Here is a 15,555-nt window from a genome sequence, read left to right on the forward strand (position 1 = left end):
TATCGCTCAAGCGACGCCTCGGCAGCAGGGGATCGTGCTTCAGTGCCACCGTGTTGCGAGCAATGATACTTGAACGCTGAGCGGTGTATATACACACCCCAGCCCTGACAACTGGACTGCCAGTGAGTGTTACGATTGTGGTAAGAGGTCGAGTTGTACTTTTCGGGCTATTGCGGTAGCATTCTGTAGCATTATGGGCTGACCACGTTATCACCAACGCTAGCAACCACATCTTGAACGAGCTCCACCAGCTGTACTACGGTCCGCATGGATGGCATGGATGGCTGGGTTGATTACATTCATTTCTCATTCTTCGGTGAACATGTCCTCTTTAGTTCTCTGCGCCTGAACACCTTTTGGGATTTCTTCCTCGGTGTCCTCCTGACTTCTGTCATATGTTTGTCTGAGAGGTTCGTGTCTTTTTTTTTTAACTCCACCTTTCGCTGACTCTGGGTCATTGGAAACACAAGACTCTTATCATTTGCTATTAGCAAGCATTGGCGTCCTCATTTAATTGGTCGTTCGCGACTAGCAAAGGCATTGTGGAGGGCAACATTGTACGGTGTAGCAACAACACTTAGACTGTGAGTTGCGTCTTCATCAATCCACAGAGAACGATGTTGAACAGTGAAATACTACCAGATTGTACATGCTTATTGCCATGTCATACCAAGTATGGTGAGCCTCATTTGCCCAATGGAAGTCATTGAGATGGCCTGACCGGCTTCTTGATGAGCAAGTCTCATCCTTGCCGTTGTAAGTGCCAATAGCCACGTGAGATTATTGCGGAAAATATAACAAGTATCTCTCCAAAAGGTCGTTATGTTGTCAGTCGGACAATTCTTCTTCGAGTATGTAGATGCTGCCCCAGCAAAGTCAACCACGTAAGTGTATCAACTATGACACGCTAGCTTATATAGGCTGATTGACTCTTTCCCTCTCTAAGCTATGATAAAATTAGAGATCCTCTCCTGGATTCCGAGAGCGAAGACGACTCATATCATATGTCTACGCGGTCATGGCAGCCCAGATCGCGCCAAACGAAGTCGAAACCCGAAGCTATCGTCATTCACCCCGTTGACTCTAACCTCGCCCGCGCCGATGCCGCGGCGCAGGTGCTTGGCATAGCTGGTGACACTGAGCGAGTGAAAGTCAATCGCTATCCTGTTGACCAGGATGCTTGGGAGTATGGGAAGGGTAGAGACGTAGCCCGACAGTTACTTGGAAGCACAGCACGACGTTCGCAGTCCCCGCAAGCTCAGATTTCTGACGACGCTTGAAGCTTGAACTCCGAGTTATTGTTTACGAACTTGTTCTAGCACGTCAGATCGTAATAGTATAAATTAATTTTACAAGCTATTGCAGCGAATGAATGCAAGCAAATATGAGAGGTCGAGTGATGCACGGTTCAGCTATCCTTGCCCACTTCCTCATAGACGAGACCAGCTCGTTTGGGGGTAAAACCACCTCTCCGAGGGATAGGGGCTCGAGGTGAATCAACCTCCGTTTTACGCTGCCATTGGTCGATGAGCTTGCCCACTCCCTGAAAAGGTTTATCAGGCGACGGCGAGCGCGGCTCTTCTAGAGGTGTGGCAGGCTTTGGAGGGGAAAAAGATAGCGATGCTGAAAGACCGTCTAGGGGACCGGTTCGTCCTACTGATGATCCAGGCATGAATCGACTGGGTGTCCCAGTGGGTAACCCTGCAACGGGATTTCTTATATTCATGTCTGCCTTGCTCTGGTCCTGATTGGCAAGGGCCGCCCTGGCTAAATCAATCGCAGATGGTCGTGGCTTCCCTGGGTCAAGTCCAGGACTCGACTCTTCAAAAGCTGATGCAGTGACTCTGGAGGCTGTGAATCTCGACACTAACGGGGAACTTGGGCTTGTGCCCGTGACGTCCACAGCACGACCATTTCCAGTTGACGAGGTTGGCATCTTCAAACCTGCTAATTTGGGAACTATCACAGGCGAACCTGCACCTAGGCCTCTGGCCTTGCCCCCGATAGCTTCGAAGCGTTGGACCATGTCTGTTATTGAGGTCCGCCGAGCGCCGTGTTTGCGAGGATTGTCTTCTGGAACAGATAGACCCGTAGGAGTTGACGGCGCATCCATTTTTCCATCCGAAGTAGACTTTGCCACTGGAAAGGCAAGCATAGACTGCGGCCTCCCGCGAGAGGATGATACGGGGGCATTACCAGACGAAGGGGTGTTTGCACCAGGTGTCTGAGGAAAGGGTCGCATGGGAGACCGGCTTGGTGAACGACGCTGAGAATGATTGGGCTCTGAGGGCTGTGACTGCATCCTGGGCGATGCAGGCCTCTGCTTAGCCATCGAAGAAACTGCAATTGATCTGCTCTTTTGTAGTTTCACAGCAAAGTCCCTGGTCGGTTCATTGAATGCAGCAACGGCAGGACTGTGAACGGAATCCTTTGGTCGTTCTTTTGTCTGCACCACACCTCCTCCCCATAGATCAACGAGGTCGTGCACGGAACTTTGCCGGCCCCTCGTCTTTCGTCTTCGGGATGAACCCGTCTTCTCAACTAGTTTCCCTGGAGCAAATCCAACAGCATCCTCTGGCCCCTGTTCCCCATCACTTGACGAATCTTGCATCTTAGTTGCCTTTGGTGACTCAGAAATAGGGAAAGCTTTCCGCCTATCAGAGTCATCCTGCGGTGGACGCTTCAATGGTTGCGATGTCACTCCCTGGCGAGACTCTAGGTCCGGCTTCAGTGCAAGGGCAGCAATTACCGGTTTGGGCGCGACCACTGGTAGCTCTCTAGGTTTCTTTGGTGTCAAAGGGACACTTTGCTTCCGCTCTCTAACACTGGTACCTCGCGTATGCATCTTGGACGGCGATGGAGGTGTTGTCACTCTATGGGGAGGCTGTTGAGCGGCGACAGCTTCCTGTGGCGATTGTAAATTTGTTGTGTTCTCTTCAATGAATGACGATCGCTTATTCGTAAACTCGCGTAGAACGGGCGTCGCAGGGAGGTTGCTAGCCTGAGCCTGAGCGAAAGATCCGTCCTTGATTGGGGAGATGAGGGCATCAACATCACCTGTTAACCAGTCTTTGGGTTTGCGTAACGCCGGACCAGGAGTGGTAATGTCCTGAGTACCAATGTCATCAATTAGCTGTGCCTGAGGTGTGGCTTTGACAGTGATACTGCTGCGATGTCTCCTCGAAAGCGAAGGACGGGGAAGAGGCCGATATGATGCGGGCTTTGGAGACGATGTGTTTGCACCAATGCCATTCTCCAACCCAACGGACCTCTGAATTTTGTCCTTCTCAGAGTCACGCATCGCCACCCCGGTGACATGCTCTGAGCGTAGACCAAGGGTAGTGCTCAGAACGGCACGCTGAGAAGTCGGCTGAAGCGACGAGGAAGGTGCAAAGGAAGGTTCGGACAGATTAACTACTTTTTCGCGCTCCTTGTGGCGCTCGGAGGACTCGAGCTGCCAGCTAGGTGCCGATACACCAAACGTTGCATCGAGCTCTTCTACTGAAGGAAATCGTGCCTCGGCAGAGAATTCGCCCATCTGTGGATGCTTAGGAGGAGTGGATGCAGGGGGTTGCACTGATGGACTAGAACGCCACGAAGCGTGAGTAGTTGTCAATTGTGCTGGAGGACGGGGCGAAGGCATTGGTTTGATCGGGGCTGGTGATGGTTTCGCAGCAGCTATAGATGGACTAGGAGTGATGGCAGCGCGATTGTTTCCATTAACCACAGCGAGGCCAGTTCTCAGCTTCCGTGCCTCTCCAAGAGTTGGTGTGGGTGCTGAAGATGGTGTTAAACCTAGACCATCGAACGCGTCCTTACTCTTTGTGATAGTAAGCCTCGTAGTACGCGACCCCTCAGGTGGAGGAGCAAGCTTCGAAATACGCTCTTTTCCAGTACTTGAGGATGGCCCCACTCCTGTCGCGGGGGTGGCTCCCCCAGCCTTAGTACCGTCAAAGGCGCTCCACAACTTCTCTCCGAAATTGTCCCCAAATGCAGTAACCCCTGGCGATGGAACCTCATCCGAGATCGCTTTTGACGCACGCGTTTCAACGCTCCATGTATCGTCCAAAGGAGGCGCGGATATCTTGGGCCTCCAGACACTCGCAGTTATGCTGCCTGATTTGTGAGCCCTGATGCCCCCCGCAGCGAGAACAGCAGAAGAGCTTTTCAACTCTTTCCATGCCTTGTCCTCCTCTGCGCCAAACGAGGCGTCAGGCTTTCTCGGCAGCTTCGGCGGACTAGGAGGCCGAGAGGTCGATGAGGGAGTAGTGTCATTCTGTTGCTGGGAATGATATGGCCGGCCACGGCGCATTGGTGCAATAGCCTCCAGCACCCTATCACGCGCTTGAATGCCTGTACCTATGTCCTGGGGCTGAGCTGGTTGGACTTGTTGCGTGGCATCTGTGGCTGGCGCTCGACGATAAGATACAAGGTTGTCAAGAGGATTCGTAGACGGAAGCTGCAAAGCTCGGGGGGAGAGAGGCTGAGGCGGAGGAATATCGTAGACGAAGCGCGATTTGGTACCTCGTATGGCGTGCACTTGAGCGAGAAGTTCAAATATTGTAGGTCGCTGTGTGCCGTGCTCGCGAAGCATGGAGGCTGCATGATAACTCAGTATATTCGGACGTGATCGAAGCCAAAAATAACACACCGATCAATGTGTTCATTTGCGATGAATAAACGGGATATGGCGGAATGCGGTACTGTACGTTCAAAATTGCCAGGGGACCATGTTCTTCGAATGGAGTGGTGTAATAACACAATTTGTACAATAGCACTCCGAGTGCCCAAACGTCAGATTTCTCGTCAACAGAACGGCGAAGGTATGGGTCGACCATCTCAGGCGCCCTGTACTGAAGTGTCGTATGTCTGTTCAAGTCCGCCTCGAGAGCTCTAATCTCGGCCGTGGTAGATGGCGGTCGAGGCGCGACTGGTGTGGCAGAGCCAAAGTCACAGAGCTTAAAGACATTATTGGAGGCCTGAAGAATGTTCTCCACCTTCAGATCACGATGTAGAAGGGCGGGGCGAAGATTATGCATGGCAGCAACACCTTCACAGACATCTACAAAAATCTGAAGGATCTCTGCTTCTGTGAGACGTTCGCGCAGACGTCTGTTCATCATGTCAATGATTCCACCACCTAGGTCTGAGTAAGACCACATCAGCTGTGTAAATCTTGCAAAAACACGTGCCTGGACAAAACTCCATGAGAATGAAGACTTCGTACATGCCGTTCGCCATTTTGTGCCAGGCAGCATCGATCAGATGCACCACGTTTGGGTGCCCTTTCAGTATCCTCTACATGCAGATTCAGTAAGCACCGAGTAAGCAGCTTGGATGCTTCGAACCATGATATCGACTTCTTTCTTAACCTCCGCGAGCATGGCCTCATTAGGAACGCCAATTCGTTTGAGAACATGATGGGTCGTGTTATACACGGGGGTGGGAGTCCTGACAAGGTACACATGAGAGAATCCACCTTTGAACAAGATGTTAACGCTCGATGAGATCACCAGGTGAATTCAACACACCTTGACTGAGATACCGCTCAACCTGGACCGTGTATTTGTTTACTGAGATGGTTTGGCCTGGAACAAGAGTGCCCTTGTTCTGCTGCGCATAAGCTTGTAAGGCCTGCTGCTGCTGCATGGTGATAACGGGCAGGGGTAGAAATGCAAAACTGCTGCTGTTACAGCTACAGGCCTACTGCAGCTGCCAACTGCTGTACCCAGCCGTCGAAGTTGTGAATGCTATTTTTGGCCGTCTGCGCTTATGCAAGCAGCGAACGGATTGATCACGTGTGTTTAAGTCTACATAGCAAAGCTTAACCTGACTACATCGTCCTCTGAGACCCTTTGCATGCAAGACCAAGCTGATATCTTCGTCTCTGAGAGGAGCTCTCCGTCAAAGGTATACGTGGTACCAGTAGCGTAGCCAGCCAATCAACTTCATTCCACGTGCACGGTGGGAAATGATCTAAATGCGGCGTTCCCGATAACCCTCGAATCCTCGATAAGTAGTAACCCGTGTCCAAAGAAGCTCTTGACGAAGCACACCTGCCAATATACCAGTAGTTGCTCTTTCTCTCATAGATACCCAACCCCAACGTAATGGCGAACCTTCTTCAAACTCCAGCCCATGCAGGTGCAGTTCCTTTTTCGCGACCCCCGACTCCTGGAGTACATCCTCTTCAACTCGGCTTCTGTGGCCTTGGGGCCATGGGCTATTTCATGGCCCGCAATCTAGCCACATCCTTTAAATCTCAACTACCGCCTCTCGTCGTGTACAACAGGACTGTGACAAAGTCCCAGAAGCTCCTCGCAGAACTTGGCGCATCCTCCATCAAAGTTGCCGACACTCTCGACCAGCTGGTTACAGAGTGCGATGTTATCTTCACTAATCTCGCGAACGATGCTGTTGTAACGAGTATCTACAACGAGTTTGCAAAGGCTCTTGCCGTACGCCGCAATCATATATCTTCTTGCAGAATAAGATAATCATGCTGCCGTCATCAGCAAACGCCTCCATCCAAGGTCAAAATCTTTGTTGAAATGAGCACAGTAAGCCTGATATCGATATTCACGTCCGGGCTTCATGCTCACTGAAGATGTCAGATTTACCCTACGTTGGCTGGTGCGTGAAAAGCTTCTTCGTCACTGAGGAAACTGTGAACAAGTCTGCGGCTATAGGCGATCTTGACAGACTGTTGTCGAGCTTTCCACATACCCATTTTGTCACTTCACCTATTTTTGGACCTCCCCCAGGGGCAGACAAGGCCACACTTGTTATTGCCATGAGTGGAGATTACCGTTCCAAGAAGGAAGTTGCGTTTCTTCTTGTTCCGGCAGTGGGCCGCAAGGTGATTGACCTCGGAGGAAATGTGGAAAAAGGTAAGAACGTGTAAGAGCGATGGCGAGCATAGTCTGAAATGGGTGGGGGTTTCAGCTCCAACATTAAAGTTGATCGGTAATGGTATGATCATGGGTGCCAATGAGCTCCTCGCCGAAACTCTGACGCTTGGAGAAAAGTCTGGTATCGGGCAGCAGACTGTATACAATCTAGTTAAAGGTAAACTTTGGACCGCATTCTGCCGTATCTCGACGGGGAGCTGATAATGATCGCATTCAGAAATCATGCCGGCACCGGGGTATGTATACTGTCAATGACTTTAATTCGAATCGCTGAAGGGCCGCATGCACGACAATAGTATAGTGGCCTACGGTCACAAGATGGTCAACGACTTGTTTGACGGCTCCGAAGGCTTCGCCCTAGATGGTGGAATCAAAGACGCCAAGTTAGTGCTTTGAGGTGCTCGCAATGAACATTCATTTCTGACCTGGTTTTAATCTAGTCACATCCGTCGCCTGGCCGCGGAGCTGAACTGCCCGATGCCTGCAGGTATGTGAACAATCTGACATTCAGGCATCCAGGGGATACTCATTAATTTTACAGTTGATAACACGCACCGTGGCCTGATCAGCGCCCGAGCGATGCACCAGGCACAGGTGGTCGCAGGGACACAGCAGTGGGACATCTTAGACTGGAGCTCATTGATTGCAAGCAGCCGAGTTGCTGCTGGATTGAATCCATTTGACAGCAGCAAGGTTCGTCATCATGTTCTCGGCTTCCTTTAATGATGATAAACTGAAGTGAAATCCAGGGCACAGGAGTTGTACGAGAAGACTGAGGAATGAGCACTGAGCGCTAAACATGCATTGGAATCCATAAAGGTGTATGTATTATTTGATAGAACAAACCGTAGAATTGTATGAACTTGAGGCCATGAATGTACCTTCAATAGATTCAGAGACACATGTACTTAACCTTGGAAGCACCCAGAGTGAATTCGGACTATCACTCCACTACATAGGATTGTACGCAATTGTACTATAGCATCGATAAGCACCACTTCATCGTACTTGACTGAGTAGACTCAGATCCATTCCACAGTTGATGCACTTCTTGTTTTGGAAGTACTACCCCTGGAGGCGAGAGTGCCGTAAGCACAGGGTGTTGCGTTGTCAAGTTTTCACCGTGCTTCACTTGTGACCACTTCTGCCCGTGCACGAAACTTCTTGCATGATGTACGCAACATACGCAAGCCATTTGTGGTTTTATGCGTGTCCTATCACAGAAACCTTACATACCATTATTCTGGGCCGGGCAGACAACGGTCGATGCGAGGTCGACGCATACTGGTAGCGGCCAGCCCTTGTTCTGGTATTCTTCTTCAGAAGGAGGAGGGAAGATAACTACCTACAGGCTGCAGGTGTGCAATCTGTATTATTCAATATATTCAGGACTAACCTGGGACCCAAACCCAGCATACAACATTTATTATTGAGCGGAGTGAAATTTTAGACTATCTTTACTGAGGACAAAAGTGCGTTTGACATCTACCGTGTCGAGGGCTCCGCCTAGCATCGGTCAGTCCGTTCCAGTAAACGTCCCTTGGCCTGGACGAATGCAGGAGTTCGACTCGATCGATCAAAATAGATTCGGTATACGACTTTGCCCTGCTAACATCCTTGTTTCCCAGATCCACGAGTCCAAGAAACAGTTATTCCAGAATTCAAGCGTAATTTACGCCACCCGACGCACCCACAGAACACCCGCGAGCACCTGTTCCCCACCTACAACACCTGCAGGGCTTGCGGAACCAACTGTTACCTAATGCTCTTGTTCTTTCGATATTTTTAGTTGGGGAGCTCATCGTCGAAGTCCCTCCTATCCATGATACTTGAGCTACACATCAGTAGCGTAGCCAGCCAATCACCTTTATTCCTCGTTCTACGTGGGAATGCAGCGTTTCCGAAAATTCTCGACAACCGTGTCCAAATGCTCTTGAGTCTTGACGAGTGCGACCTGCCAATAAAGTACTTACTTGCTCTCTCATAGATACCCCTAGCCCGAACGCAATGTCGAACCTTCTTCAAACTCCAGCCCATGCAGGTGCAGTTCCTTTTTCGCGACCCCCGACTCCTGGAGTCCACCCTCTTCAAATCGGCTTCTGTGGCCTTGGGGCCATGGGCTATTTCATGGCCCGCAATCTAGCTACATCCTTTAAATCTCAACTCCCGCCTCTCCTCGTGTACAACAGGACTGTGGAAAAGTCCCAGAAGCTCCTCGCAGAACTTGGCGAATCCGCCGTCAAAGTCGCCGATACTCTCGGCCAGCTGGCTACGGAGTGCGATGTTATCTTCACTTGTCTCGTGAATGATGCTGTGGTAACGAGCGTCTACAACGAGTTTGCAAAGGCTCTCGCCGTACGCCGTAATCATATCTTCTTGGAGGATAAGATAATCATGCTGCAGTCATCAGCAAACGCCTCCATCCAAGGTCAAAATCTTTGTTGAAATGAGCACAGTAAGCTTGATATCCGCGTCTGGCTTCATGCTCACTGATGATGCCAGAATTACCCTGCGCTGGCTGGTGAGTGAAAAGTTTCTTCGCTACTGATGGAACTGTGAACAAGTCTGTAGGCGATCTTGACAGACTGCTGTCAAGCTTTCCACATACCAAGTTCATCACTTCACCTATCTTTGGGCCTCCCCCGGCGGCAGACAAGGCCACGCTTGTTATTGCCATGAGCGGAGATTACCGATCCAAGAAGGAAGTTGCGTTCCTCCTTGTTCCCGCAGTGGGCCGCAAGGTTATTGACCTCGGAGGGAATGTAGAAAAAGGTAGGAATGCGTAAGAGCAGTGACGAGCAAAGTCTAGGAATCTGAAAATGAATGTTCGGGGTTTTAGCTTCGACATTAAAGTTGATCGGTAATGGTAATCTCGTCGCTGCCTTGGACCTCCTCGCCGAAACCCTGACACTTGGAGAAAAGTCTGGCATTGGACAGCAGACTGTTTATGATTTGATTGCAGGTGAAACTTAGACTGCGTTCTGCTGTACCATCAGGGGAAGCTGATCAATCGCGTTCAGATATCATGCCAGCACCAGGGTATGCTGTCTGTTACTTCTATTGCTTCGAATCACTCATGCCACACGGACGACGATAGTCTGCTAGCCTATGGCAATAAGATGGTTAACGACTTGTTTGACGGCTCCGTAGGCTTTGCTATGGATGGCGGAATCAAAGACTCTACGTTAGTGCCTCTGTGTTCACAATTAACACGATCCTTTCTGACCCAATTTTCCATCCAGTCACGTCCTTCGGCTGTCCTCGGAACTGAACTGCCCGATGCCTGCAGGTATGTTGACGATCGAATTCAGTCATCAAGAGATATTCATTCGTTTGTAGTTGCTAATGCACATTGTAGCATGATCACCACACGGGCGATACACCAGGCACAGGTTGTCTCAGGGACACAGCAGTGGGATATCATAGATGAGAGCGCATTGATTGCGAGCAGCCGAGTTGCTGCTGGATTGGATCCATTTGACAGCAAGAAGGTTCGGGCTCGAGTTATTGGCTTGCTGATAATAGACTGAAGTCAAATCCAGGGATTAGGAATTGTACGAGAAGACTAAGGAGTGAGTACAGTAATGAGCACCAAATTTAGATATTTGTAGTGTTCAATGTACGTTCAATGAACAGAAGTTCACTTTTGTTGAGGATGATGATTGCAAAGGATATCAAATCACATTGAATGTTGAATAGGTTAACTTGTTTCGGTGTAAACTAGGGTTAGGGTTAGGACAGAGGAAGGGCGAAAAAAAAATGGCCTGCCCAGCCAGAGTGGCCGTGGCAGGACAGGAAAATATTGAGACGGTGCATGAGCCGGAGCTCATACAAACCGCGATTACCCTCTGTATGGACAGGGTCGCCGTGCTATGAAGGGTCCCCGCGGCCCACAAACCCGGGTACATGAAGGAGCCTATGCCATCAAGGTAAGTATGAGGTTTTCAATTCTAAACCACAATGTTTATATACCATTACAGCTGTCTGCACGGACCATCTACATATTTAGAAGGCGATATCTGATACGACTTCTCTCTTCACCATGCACACCAATTCAAACTACGTCCCTCGCTGCCCATGTCCCACGCGAACGGAGCCCGGAGGGTTACAACGTCTTCAGCGCCTTGGCCAAAGTTGTGGGAGGGAGAGTATCTCAGTGGACACTAGACAGGCACAAACCAGGGCACGAAGACACATGATCTTCACTGGTCCGAGTAAGTTAGTACGTAGTTAATTAGTCCGACGCACTCAGCGCCTACCACCTCCACACACTTCAAGGTTTTCTCTCCTGTCCCACCCTCCGCGCTCAGTCACATGTAGGTTTTTATTAGTATTCAACTTGAGCCCAATTTGATCGAGTCCCAAATACAGTGCACTGTGAGTAAAGCGACGAAATACTCTCCAGACAGTGGGTGTCACTCTCAGGCGTTCTAAAAGTTTGCCAGGTACCTCATGACTTCCACATCATTCCGAATTTCCGTAGAGCGCTGAACCTTCTACATAGAATTGCGTTTCTATCCGTGGGTTTCGTATTTTCCGTCCGTGATTCTTGAGAAGCGAACAAAGACGTTCGGCGTCTTCAGAGAATGTGTTGACTTTCTGAGGGTATGTTGGCACCATGACGGGGTAAGTTGATGTGTGTGGTCGCGTTGAACGAGATCGATGATGCTGACTTACTACCCAGATCACTGTCACAACTGTTTTGCCTGCGTAAACGCAAATGTTGGCGCCTTCCACATACTCGTTCTTTCTACAGTACTTGACTTATCTCCAGCGCAGCACAAGAAACTTCAGAAGTACAGGAACGCTCTTCCTTACGAGCTCGTGGAGAAAATCATCGTAGATGCATGGTGCTCCATTGACGACGCTTCCGCTAGATGGCATTTCTTTCGCGTCATCTCGATCTTGTCCAAGGTTTGGCGCGACGTGCTCTACGAGGTAGTGTTGCGCTATGCCTTCATCGAGACAATGGTCGATTTTGTCGCGTATGAGAGACTCCTCTCGCGTCATGAGCCATGCGCTCGATACGTCTCCATCGTGCTAAACGCTGTGGAACACAAGCGATTTCGTGTTGATGAGATTGCAAAACATGTCCCAGAGGCGCGATTCATGTGTCTTGCGATCACAATGGATAGGCGGTACTATTTCGACGCGATCCTCCAAAATCTCCTTGTAAAGACGGAATCCCTCACGCACCTCCGTATTTGTTGGCCTCCACTCCGCGATTCTTTTGCATGCCCCCTTTCTAGCGTCGTCATTAGCTCAGTGACGCATTTGCATATAGCGCGCCATCCATCAGCATCACTTGGTTCTATCCTTGCGTCTTTCCCGAACGTAACTCACCTTCGCTTGGGCACACCGTGTTTCCTGAAGAACCTTGTCCCATATATGTCCACAGTTCGAGTTCTTATCCTCGATGCCCCACCACAGTACAGCGTGCATACGGCAGGATCTCAAGCTCCGGCTCTCATCTTCCCAAATTCGGTCCCACTTTGGAATGTTTGCGACGCACTTGAGCATGGCTTGCTGAAATCTGCTGCCAGCTACCCAGGCCGGATCATCATGAATGCAGGAAAGTCAGACGCGGACAAGTCCATGATTACAGACATTGTCCTGAGCTGCCAGAAGCATGGGGTGGCTTTTGAATGCAGACGAATATATCCGCCATTATGGCAGCCCGGTCTTTTGGACTCCAGGCGTTGGGACCATGATGCATGGAGCTGACTGCATGTAACTATTCCAGTAACAACAGTTGTCGCGCATTTTTTTTGTGATGCTAGCTATGCTATTGAAAGCCATCATTAAAATTTCAAGGCCCTTCGGTACTTGATGAAGGCAACCAAGTTGTCTCGCATCTCCTCCCCTCTCAGCTTCAGATCTCGCTCTTTCCGCCTATCGATTGCACGCACGGCTTTACGCACCCCGTCAACACTATCTACAAGACGCTGCAGGAAGTTGCCTTGCCGGAAATTAATATCGTATGGGAGATTCTCGTCGGAATAGATGTCTATGAGAGCGGACAGTGTTTGGATCAGCGGCTCGGTGCCATGTGACGAAGGCGCTGTGGATGTTGGGAGGATGGAAAGCAGATGCATTGCGATAACCTAAACCCGTGTTCAGTTTCGACAAGGGTTGAGGGAACATGCGGCTCACGCGATTGGCATCAATAGACTGTGGATGCTGTGCCAGGCACTCGAGTGTGCCGATGCATTTAACGCGAATAGCAAGATCAGCGCTCGAGTTACATAGCTGAATCAATAGCTGCACTTGTTCTTCGTTGGGCACCTGACAGCGACTTTTCAAACACCCGAACTTTGGCCGATTAGAAGACTTACCAGGCTACCCTTCCAGATATTACCGACACCCCATAGCACACCCACTCCAATCTCCCACATTTCCTGTTTACGCTCTTGGCTGCGTGTAATTTCCGTGCCTACACTCCCAAGTGCTGCCCACACACCGTCCCATATCTGTTTTCCACTCGCGGACGCCGCGGCTAATCCAGAGTTTGGAGACGCACTCAACGAGAGAAATATGTTATTCAAGCACTCGAGCGCGCTAACATGAATTGCACTCAGTACCGATGTTGTAGGTGGGTGAAGGGATTGCCCAGCTGCAGGAGGAAATGATAACCTGACGGGTTGGATAAGGGTGATGAGAGGTTCTACGAGCGCAGGCAGATGACTTGCGGTTGTTGTGCCATTGGTGATCGGGGTATCGTCGAGGGCCATATCATCTGTCACATCCTCTTCTATCTCAGCATCATTGTCTATCTGAATGTCAACTATCATCTCCGTTTATGTAAAAAAAAAACTTACCTTCGTCATCTTCCTCTGCATCAGGTACACCTTCCTGCGCCTCGGAAGTGGGGTCAGGTAATGTTGCACACACCCCGGTTAGAATTTCTAGTGCGAGCTGGACTGTGCGCAATTTGTTCTCCAAACGGTCAAGTTCGACCTCGGTATCAGACCTGTGATCTGACTGTGGAGCGTTTTTTAGGGATAATTTTTCTATCTGAGGAGGTTCCAGCGCCTTTTGCGCCGCATCAATAAACACCACCGATGAAACTACAAGATTTGACAACTCACTATTTTTGTCACCAGACTCTCAGCCAGCGCTGATGACTCAGTAAGAGACACAGAAGCCACCACTGGCTGGAGCAGTGGAAGTACAATCTCCTTGCCAACATCGACTCCTGATGCGGCACCAGGCAAAGGTGAAACGTTACTCAGGATGCCTGATCATTATTAGCCTCTATTTATCTCACAAAAGACAAATTCTTACCGCTTGACAACACCTTCAACATGGTCAACCTATCCCCAAATACTTCCCTGTCCTTGTCCGATAAACTGCCTTTGTTGTGTACAATTTCGAGTAAACACGTGCTGTACACCGCATTTGACCGTAGCTCATCTATTGCTGGCTGATTGTCATCCGTCAAGACGTACAGACATTGCGCTGAGAGCCACGGGTAAGTTCGTAAAAAAACCCAGATGAAAGCAATTAAATCCGCGAACCTGCGGCAGTAACGGTAGCTATGGGCAATTTTGCTCGAGCGGCCAGGAAGGACATCAAAAACGGAACAAGGCTAATTTGGTTGATAGCATTGAGAGCCTTGTTGGATGTCTCCCTGGCCGTACACCTTCAGCGCTGATCCGATGCGACTAGAAACCGATGCACCTACGAAAGACACCAGAGTATAGTATTCACATTCTCGGTAAATTCATACACTACTTTTTGAGCGTTTTCTGGAGCTGTCTTCGGTGACTCCAGGAACTGTGAGAGTGCACTTGATATCTGGGAAGGATTACACGTCGACCTCGCGTTTTTTTCAATTCACATGCACGTTAAACATACCTTCGGCACAAATGTTTTAAGGGGAGCCAGTATATTTTTATTGTACATCTCGGCGCATATATCGTACCCTCCATCAATGCACAAATTTCTGAGGAACAAGAATGTAGGGCAGTAGAAATCTTGGAGACCGGGGGAGATTGCACACCTTAATGCCCCAGCGGCTTCGATCCAAACTTCCTCCTCACTATCAGATAGGCGCGTAATGAGCGCTCCGACCACATTTTTTCCCTGCAATAACCGTCGCGTGGATGGATCGTTTTGTATGAGATTGGACACCGCGACGCATGCCCACTTGCGTTCAGAAGCGTCTGGGCTCTCCAACTACAGCGCCAATGAATTTCCGCACATGGATCTTGCCGTGACACACACACACACACCTTTTGGATGATAGGCAATACTGCTTCATTTTTCGGTGAGGATGAAGCCGCTGATTCCAGACCTTTTGGAAGATGTGAATCTGGCACCCGCATGGGATTGTGTCGACGCATCGACCGTTTCTTCTGCGACTTCCCCATTTCCGAGTATACTGGGGGTTGGATATCGGTGAATGATGGTCCCGATCAGAAGGTAAAGAGCTAAGATAGTGAATCTGATCAGCTCGGAGGGTTAGTATAGGGACGCGTAAAATGTGATTACTATTTTTGGCCTTCTTTGAGACTACGCTCATGGGCACAAACTAAAATTTGGTGGAAACCCCCCAAAACAATTACGTTCATGACCTGACCACCCATCCGCGTCAAGGCCAAAAAATAATATTAATTATCGGGTAGTCGAAACGAACAAGCAG

General features: G+C 49.7%; 5 protein-coding genes across 5 annotated transcripts; 3 read left to right on the top strand and 2 right to left on the bottom strand.

Annotated features, from left to right (window-relative positions):
* Positions 1-155: 155 nt before the first annotated feature.
* Positions 156-1,360, top strand: DEU56DRAFT_769218 (uncharacterized protein). Its single transcript, XM_041351303.1, has 6 exons — positions 156-410; positions 471-584; positions 643-678; positions 741-756; positions 817-884; positions 947-1,360. Exons 1-6 carry the CDS (start codon positions 268-270, stop codon positions 1,278-1,280), a joined length of 711 nt encoding a protein of 236 aa, XP_041214261.1. The 5' UTR covers positions 156-267; the 3' UTR covers positions 1,281-1,360.
* On the bottom strand, positions 1,361-5,735 carry DEU56DRAFT_976352 (uncharacterized protein). The gene is made up of 5 exons (XM_041359606.1): positions 5,532-5,735; positions 5,349-5,479; positions 5,193-5,298; positions 4,652-5,140; positions 1,361-4,599 (listed from the first exon to the last, which is right to left on the bottom strand). Exons 1-5 carry the CDS (start codon positions 5,647-5,649, stop codon positions 1,409-1,411), a joined length of 4,035 nt encoding a protein of 1,344 aa, XP_041214262.1. The 5' UTR covers positions 5,650-5,735; the 3' UTR covers positions 1,361-1,408.
* Positions 5,736-5,840: 105 nt separating this feature from the next.
* Positions 5,841-7,831, top strand: DEU56DRAFT_769222 (NAD(P)-binding protein). The gene is made up of 10 exons (XM_041351304.1): positions 5,841-6,458; positions 6,516-6,560; positions 6,615-6,633; positions 6,690-6,890; positions 6,946-7,068; positions 7,129-7,147; positions 7,208-7,294; positions 7,352-7,398; positions 7,453-7,604; positions 7,661-7,831. Exons 1-10 carry the CDS (start codon positions 6,111-6,113, stop codon positions 7,685-7,687), a joined length of 1,068 nt encoding a protein of 355 aa, XP_041214263.1. The 5' UTR covers positions 5,841-6,110; the 3' UTR covers positions 7,688-7,831.
* A 902-nt stretch (positions 7,832-8,733) lies between these two features.
* Positions 8,734-12,635, top strand: DEU56DRAFT_976354 (uncharacterized protein; the record flags this gene model as incomplete). Its single annotated transcript, XM_041359607.1, has 13 exons — positions 8,734-8,858; positions 8,909-9,266; positions 9,322-9,366; positions 9,414-9,432; positions 9,483-9,683; positions 9,751-9,873; positions 9,932-9,950; positions 10,009-10,095; positions 10,154-10,200; positions 10,251-10,402; positions 10,461-10,483; positions 11,596-11,633; positions 11,686-12,635. The coding sequence occupies 13 exons, from the start codon at positions 8,734-8,736 to the stop codon at positions 12,633-12,635; spliced, it is 2,187 nt and encodes a 728-aa protein (XP_041214264.1).
* A 77-nt stretch (positions 12,636-12,712) lies between these two features.
* Positions 12,713-15,476, bottom strand: DEU56DRAFT_877549 (ARM repeat-containing protein; the record flags this gene model as incomplete). The annotated part of the gene is made up of 10 exons (XM_041356033.1): positions 15,146-15,476; positions 14,769-15,089; positions 14,596-14,708; positions 14,429-14,541; positions 14,196-14,369; positions 14,000-14,148; positions 13,730-13,943; positions 13,247-13,662; positions 13,065-13,196; positions 12,713-13,015 (listed from the first exon to the last, which is right to left on the bottom strand). Exons 1-10 carry the CDS (start codon positions 15,281-15,283, stop codon positions 12,713-12,715), a joined length of 2,073 nt encoding a protein of 690 aa, XP_041214265.1. The 5' UTR covers positions 15,284-15,476.
* Between the last annotated feature and the right edge of the window lie 79 nt (positions 15,477-15,555).

Source organism: Suillus clintonianus (genome assembly GCF_016758775.1).
Source record: "Suillus clintonianus strain FC179 chromosome Unknown DEU56scaffold_4, whole genome shotgun sequence".
Classification (NCBI taxonomy): Eukaryota; Fungi; Basidiomycota; class Agaricomycetes; order Boletales; family Suillaceae; genus Suillus; species Suillus clintonianus.